This window comes from Eimeria maxima, genomic scaffold, assembly GCF_000499605.1.
Source record: "Eimeria maxima Weybridge genomic scaffold, Emw_scaff201, whole genome shotgun sequence".
In the NCBI taxonomy this organism is placed as follows: Eukaryota; Apicomplexa; class Conoidasida; order Eucoccidiorida; family Eimeriidae; genus Eimeria; species Eimeria maxima.
The window spans coordinates 27873-35000 of record NW_013564896.1 but is presented as its reverse complement, the minus strand read 5'-3'; the positions used below and the strand labels follow the sequence as shown (position 1 = coordinate 35000).

At 53.0% G+C, this 7128-nt stretch overlaps 1 protein-coding gene across 1 annotated transcript in view; it reads left to right on the top strand.

Annotated features, from left to right (window-relative positions):
* EMWEY_00021370 (gamma-tubulin complex component 4, putative) overlaps window positions 1–7128 on the top strand; it is a gene marked incomplete at both ends in the record, with an annotated part of 9035 nt that extends 1907 nt beyond the window's left edge. Inside the window, 17 exons of the mRNA XM_013480510.1 lie at window positions 3–66; window positions 766–1002; window positions 1238–1310; window positions 1702–1837; window positions 2062–2266; window positions 2453–2548; window positions 2683–3007; window positions 3281–3428; window positions 3690–3733; window positions 3963–4027; window positions 4170–4215; window positions 4370–4606; window positions 5003–5153; window positions 5333–5427; window positions 5625–5820; window positions 5982–6049; window positions 6285–7128. Of these exons, the coding sequence (XP_013335964.1) occupies window positions 3–66; window positions 766–1002; window positions 1238–1310; window positions 1702–1837; window positions 2062–2266; window positions 2453–2548; window positions 2683–3007; window positions 3281–3428; window positions 3690–3733; window positions 3963–4027; window positions 4170–4215; window positions 4370–4606; window positions 5003–5153; window positions 5333–5427; window positions 5625–5820; window positions 5982–6049; window positions 6285–7128 (3030 nt within the window). The remainder of the gene's footprint in view (window positions 1–2; window positions 67–765; window positions 1003–1237; window positions 1311–1701; window positions 1838–2061; window positions 2267–2452; window positions 2549–2682; window positions 3008–3280; window positions 3429–3689; window positions 3734–3962; window positions 4028–4169; window positions 4216–4369; window positions 4607–5002; window positions 5154–5332; window positions 5428–5624; window positions 5821–5981; window positions 6050–6284) is intronic.

The following is a 7128-nucleotide window of genomic DNA, read 5'->3' as shown; positions in this document are numbered from 1 at the left end:
AGAGGACGGCCTTTTCTCATCCTTCTTCTCCTGCTGCGGTCATCCTTCCTTGTCTAAAGATCTTACGTGCCATTGTAACCCTAAACCCTAAACCCTAAACCCTAAACCCTAAACCCTAGAGTTGGCGAATAGAGCCACATATAAGACCATGGTTTGTTTATTTTTTATTTTTTATCTTTTTTTTGTTTGTTTGTCTCTTTTATTTCTTTTCCTTTTTGTTTTGTTTATGTGTCTCCTTTTTGTTTTTCTCTCTTCTTTTTCCTTCCCTTTCTTGTTTGTGTCTCCTAGTGTCTCCGTTTGTCTCTTTGTGTCTCCTTATGACTGCATGTGTCTCCTTTTGTCTCCGCTACTCTCGTGGTGTCTCTAAATATCTCCAGCTGTCTCCTTTTATCCCTAAGTGTCTTTATACCTGCTGCTGCTGCTGCTGCTGCTGCTGCTGCTGTCTCCTTTATTGTCTCCTTAGGTGTCCGGGTTACTGTGGACAGCATTAGCAGAAGGAGGATTTTTATTTAATTGTCTCTCTGCCCTAAGAGACTCTTATCTATTAGGAGATGGTTAGTTGTCTCCCTTCCCTTTTTTGTCTCCTTGTCTTCCTTTATCTCTTTTTTCCTCCCTGTCTCTTTTTGTCTCTTTTTGTACCCTTGTCCCTTTTTGTCTCCGTGTCCCTTTTTGTCCCCTTCTGTTTCCTTCACACTACACTATCTACTTCCTTCACCCTACACCATTTAGGGTTTAGGGTTTAGGGTTTGAGTGGCTTTGCTGCAGGCCTCTTCTTTACTGTCTTCCTCGAGAGCAGCCGCCGCTTCTTAGGGGGCCCCTCTGATGACCGTTGGGGGCCCCCAGGGGGCCCCTTGTCCCTTCGCGTTAGGGGCCTTTGGGCAGGTGCAGCAGCTCAGACCAATCCGAAGTTCGCTGCACCAGCAGCAGCAGCGACGGCAGCAGCAGCAGCAGGAAGAGGGGCCCCTGAGTCTTCTCAGAAGCAGCAGCAGTCTGCCACCCAAGGTGAGGGCCCCAGCAACCCCACAAAAGGGAGCCCTGCATGCCCTAGCGGGGGCCCCCTAATAGGATGCAGACCCCAGGGGCCCTAAAGCACCCCATACAAACCCTTATATATTCATTTGTGTATCCTTTCTCCTTCTTATATTTTAGATTTGTGTCTCCTTTTCTTACAGAATTACTTTTGTGTCTCCTTTGTCTGTCATATATAGTTGCATATGTGTCTCCTTTGTCTCCTCAGGCATTAGTAATGAATTACAAACCCTAGGGGGCCATCAAGGTGTCTCCCTGACCTCCCCTTGTGCTGCAGCAGCGTATGGGGGGAGGGTAGTAGGTAGTACCCAAGGGGGGCCCCTATGGGGGCCCCTTGGGGGCCCCCCTCAAGGAGACGGGAAGACAGCCTTGGTAGATCCATCTTTGCAGTGTTTAGGGTTTTCCTTAAGAGCAGCAACTGCTGCTGCTAGGCAAACCCTCAGCCTAATAAAAGAAAAAATACTACAAGAATCCGATCTTGTCTTTAGAGGAACAGCAAGGTACTCTGCTGCTGCTGCTGCTGCTGCTGCTGCTGTTGCTGTTGCTGGTGTGTTGCTCCTGTGGCTGTGAGAAGCGTTTGCATATGAGGGTCTGGGGTTTGCGTCTAGGGTTTAGAATTTAGGGTTTAGGGGTTTAGGGTTTATGATTCAAGGGTTTAGGGGTTGTCCTCAGGCTAGATAATGGGGAGATTCTCTTTTGCCGTTGCCCACACTCTGGGGGCCCCCGTGGGGGCCCCTCAGCAAGAGGGGACTGTCCCCTTGGAGCTGTGCTGCACCCTGAACGTCAGCTAATGAGGCATGGATTTAAGGTATGTATTTATCTCCTCTTTCTCTGCTTGCTTCTTGTTGTTTGTCTTTATTGCTTATTTATTGATTTATTGATTGATTGATCGATTTATTTATTTATTTGTTTATTTATTTATTTATTTATTTGTTTTTTAATTATGCTTACTTGTCTGTTTCCTTGCCATAAAACAAAATAGGTGCTACCCGTCATGGTAAAGGGGCCCCCTTGTCTGCTGCGCTTGTGCAGCACGGCTTTAAGTTCCGGCTGGAGGCCCCGAGGGGGGCCCCCTTAGAGGCCTCCGAAGGAGTTGGTGCTTGCGTAGTACTGGTACTGCAAAGCAACAGGGCCCCTGTCTCATTAAGAGATGGACCCCATGTAGTGTCTACCTCCGATGCCCATAATTCTCCTCAGGGTCAAGGGGGCCCTAGTGACCTCTTTTGGCCGTCCCTCGGTAAACCCTAAACCCTAATGGCTAAACCCTAATTGCTAAACCGTTCCTTATCCTGTAATACGACTGTCCATCTATACTTCGTCGGCACGCCTTTCGGTTCGGAAGTTAAAGCTTAACGTTTAATATCTCCGGTTTAGGGGCTAGAGTTTAGGGTTTAGGGTTTAGGGTTTAGGGTTTGGTGTGCAGGGGACTGCGTGGCTTTGGAGATTCGCCTTGGGATTATTCAAAACCCTCAGGAGGGATCCGGTCCCACTCTGACACTCGAAGCAGATCTTCTGCTAGGTGCTGCTCTTATTGCTGCTGCTGCTGCACCTGCTGCTGCTTCATGTGCTGCTGCTGCGTCTCCTGCTGCTGCATCTGCGGCTGGTGGTGGTTCTGCTTAATGTGCTGCTGCTGCGCTTGCTGTGTCTGTACAGGTGAGGGGGCCCTTGCTTGTCAGTTTGAACAGGATGTGTTGCAGGCGGCAGAGGCCCCTACGGCGACTTCTGCTTCTCTTATCTTTTCCCAGCAACAACAACAGCAGCAGCAGCAGCAGGCGCTGCTGCGACTACCTGCGCATCCTTGGGCTTTGCCTGGGGAGCCTCCTAAACGCACTACGGTAGCTGGGGGGACTCTCTCTGCAGCAGCAGCAGCAGCAGCGCCTTGCTGCAACCTACCGCAGGCCCTTCTCCTGTGTCGGGGATGCATGTCTTGGCCTCTGCCTCCTAACTGCCGCCTAGAGTCTCAGGAGATATTCGTGGAGTATGCTCTTGCTGCTGCTGCTGCTGCTGCTGCAGTGCTTGCTGCAGCTCTTGTTGCTACTGCTTTTGCCGTTTCTGTTTTAGATGCAGGTGCTGCCCTTGATGCACCTCTTGTTAAACCTTGCCCGTCCGCCTTTGCCGTTGCTGCAGCTTATGCTCCTATTGATGCTGCTCGTCTTGCTGCTGCTCCTGTTGGCAAGGCAGGTGCCTGTGCTGTTGCTGTTGCCGATGCTAGCTTGTTTGTGTCTCTTTTGCTCCTTGGATTCTGCTGCAGAATCGACTACTCCTTAGAGAGGGAGCGCCTGCGGGTTATAGCAACAAAAGGGACACCACAGCAGCAGCAGCAGCAGCAGCAGAAGCTTCTGGGCTCCCTACGGGGTGCCGGTGGACCCACACCATTGTTGGAGATGAAGGGCTTTGAAGTGAGACAGGGACAACTGTGCTGATTCCGCTGCTGCTGCTCCTCCTCCTCTTCTGCTGTTCTTGCTGTTGCTGCTGTTGTTGTTGGTGCCTGCTGCAGCAGCTGCTGCTCCGTTTCTCCTGGGCTGTCGCTGACGCACTGTGTGAATCAGTCCACGTTTGCGCCTTCCCAAACCCTAAACTCTCTACACCAAACCCTAAAACCTAGAAAACCCCCGCAAAGTTTTCACAGTGTGGCGTAGCCTGTGGATGCTTGTTTGCAGCTCAGCAGCCTCATTGCCCTAAGGCTAGGAGCAGCCTATGCTGGGTGCGAACCTTCTGCTGCTGCTGCTGTCGTTGCTGCTGCTTTAGCTCGTGCCGACGCTCTTACTACTACGGCTACTACCGCAGTCGCAGCCACAGATTTTGCTGCTGCTGCTGCTGTCTTCCTTCCGTTGCTTGGGGGTTTTGATGTGATTCTTCCTTTTACTTGCCTCTTTCTTGCCTAGGGTTTAGGGTTTAGGGTTTAGGGTTTATTTTGTTTGCTTGCCTTTCAGGTTGTTCTCTCTCCCCCTGAGATATGAACACCGACAGCTGCAACGAGGAGGCACCTCCGCACCAGGTACCCTCTTTGCTGCTGCTGCAGGTGTTCCTCCTGTTTTTATTGCTCTCGCTGGTGTTGTGCTGTTGTTGCAGCTGCTGGAGCTGTCGCTGCTGCTGCTACTGTAGTGGTGTTGCTTCTGCTCCTCCTGTTGCTGCCGCAGGACCGCCTCTGCCGTCTACTCCACCAACGTTTGAAAACAATGACTGGTATGATTCAGAGGAGACTTTCTGTCGTCATGGTGCTGTTGCTGTTGTTGTTGCTGCTGCTATTGCTGCATCTGACTGTGCTGCTTGTGTTGCCTGCTGGTGGGGTTAACGCCTTTGCTTTTGCTACTGACGCTGCTGCTGCTTCCGTTTTCAGGTGTATTCGCGTTTGCGTATGGCAGCACGAGGCGCAGCCACCTCCGCTGCAGCTGCGGGGTTTGCAGCAGCAACAGCAGCAGCAGCAGCATTTGTCTTTGGAGGGGAGACCAGTAGAGACCTTCATGTCCAGATTACTCTTAGACCCCCAAGGAGCTTCTTGGCCTCTTCCTTTGCTGCTCACGGATGCAGCAGTAGATACTTACAACGCCCTCTTCTCTTTACTGCTGCAGCTGAGGTACCATAAACCCTAAACCCTTTCACGGAAGTGAATGGATGCTGCTGCTGTCTGTCGAGGAGAAGTAGGAGGTTGGCCAGCGCTGCAAATTCTATTGCTTCTGCTCCTCCTGTTGCTGCTGCGTTGCTGCTGCTTCAGGTCTCTTGAGGTCGATCTGCAACAGCTGTGGAGGCGGGGATGTTTTCTAAGAAAGTGGGTTATGGTTTTGCCGTTCTATTTTGTCTTGTGTTTGTTTCTGTCTAAATGCTGCCTCTGCTGCTGCTACTGCAGCAGCTGCTTGTTCTGTGTATCTTGTCCATTCTCCTTCACGTCTCTTCCTGCTACCTCTAGATTTGGATGTTGTTTTCATGCATCTCTCCTTTCCTGTTTTCTTCCCTTTAGGGCCTACGCATGTAGGTATTCCTCTGGCTTACGTTTCGCTGCAAGGCCCCCTCCCGGCCATGAGGTATCTCGGCAGCTTGTGGCCTCCCACCTGTGGGCTGCACGAGCGGAGTTGATTTTTTATCTTTCGTCAATTTCTTCATATTTCCAGTGCTACGCAATCACTGTAAGACACAATACATGCAAGCAAGCAAACGCCAGCACAAGGGGGGCCCGTGTTGGGCTCCCCCTAGGGGCCCCACATGGACGTAAGAGGTGTTACTTCCAAGGGCCTCCGTTCAGAACGTCCTCAAGGGGGGCCTCTGGGGCAACACGCCTGGTTGGGGTTTGCTGCTTTGAGTGCAGCCTGTCTTCACTGAGGTGGAGGAAGCGGCAAGGGGGCGGAGGGACTTTGAGGAGATTCGGCTTATCCATGACAACTGCCTCACACAGCTTGCCGCGTAAGCCCCAAGCCCTAAGCCCCAAACCCCAGTCCTAGCATTCTGTAGGCGTTCTAGGCGACAGGTTCTGACCGTAGCCGTGAAGGACGGGGCCTCAGGTTCTAAGAGAAGAATATAAGCTTAGGGTTTAGGGTTTAGAGTCCCTGGACAGGGCCTAGGGCGTAGTGTTTCGGATTAAGGGTTTGCTGCGGTGTCAGGAGGTGCTGGCTGCGGGTCTCGTCTTTGTTGCGGCCTTTGATGCATCTTATCATGGCGGGTCGGCGCCTATCGGAGTTGGGGTCCCTTGCAACAAGAACCTCAGGGGGGCCCTTGGAGGGCCCCTTGGGGGCCTCTGGGTCGGTAGGACCAGACGAGGCGTCAGGGGGAAGGCAGAAAAACGAAGAGGCAGCTGAAGTGGGTTGGGTGGCTCCCTGTGCATTGCCTAGAGTTTACGGTTTAGGGTTTAGGAGTTTCTGCGGGCGCATTCTTGGGACAATGTGCAGGGTTTCTGATCGCCAGTAGTCTTGAATTAGGTGTTTAAGGTTTGAGGGTTTAGTGTTTAGGGTTTGCTGCAGGTGATCCTTTTGGGTTCGCTTGGAGACGCTCAATATACGTTTTTGGCCGATGCAGTAGCCACTACTAGGTTAGAAAGGGCAATACACCTAACCCTAAACCCTAAAAGCAGGGCAGCCGCAGGAGATGCCGTGCCTGCTGCTGCCGCTGCTGCTGTTGCTGCGGTAGCAGGAGTTGTTCTTGCACATGCTTGCGGTGTATGCAAACCTTACATAGGAATTTGTGGAAAAGGCTCAACCCTCACGTCGTCGTTCGCTGTCTTAGTGTTTAATGCTGCTTCATCTTGTTGTTGCTGTTGCTCTCAGGAAGGAGATACGGGAGCACATATCTCAGGTGTACACGGAGATATGCGCTTTAAAGCAGGGGGCCCCTCATGCCCTCTTGGGGGCTCTAGCGTTGCCTTTGGACTTCAATGGCTTCCTCTCTCACCTCGTCTCAGGGAACCCCTATACCCCTAGGGGGGCCCTGTACAGAGGCCCCCCGACCCCCCGAAGCAGCAGCAAGGGACCCGCTGAAGGACAACAGCAGCAGACCCAGGAACCGTTTGTGACTGCCGAGGCTGCGGGGGCCCCCACAGCTGCTGCAGCAGCCATATTGGAGGCCCCTCACAGCATTGGTACAAGGTCGCGAGAGGGTACTCGACTGGGGGGGGCCCGGATGCCCTCATTTGGAGAGTTACAGTACCCTGAGAGGGGCTTTACAGAGGGGACCCCTGGAGATGATGAATCGATGTTGCATAGCTGTCGCTCGACAGACAGTGACAGGGAAGGGACCCCTTCCTGGTCTCATTTGCCACAGGGGGCCCCCTCATACCCGTCCCCTTGGTTCACGGAAGACGCCAACGAGGATGCCCACCGGTCCCAAGGGGCCTCCAGGGCCCTTAGGAGGCCCTCGCCACCCGCACGGGGTTCTCTATGGTACGAAGCTTCAGCGCATTTGCAGCAGGGGCCCGTCACAGGTGCCCGAACAAGGGAGTTTACTCCCCCTAGGGCGGCCCCTGGGGGGCCCGCCATGCAGCAGCCGTTGGACTACAGAGTGCTGGCGGAGGAGGCGCGAGAGGCGTTGGCTGCTGCAAGGAAGAAGAAGGAAGAGAGGCAGTTTGTGGGGGCGTCAGAGGTGTACTTAAATACGGGGGGAAGGGGCCCCTGA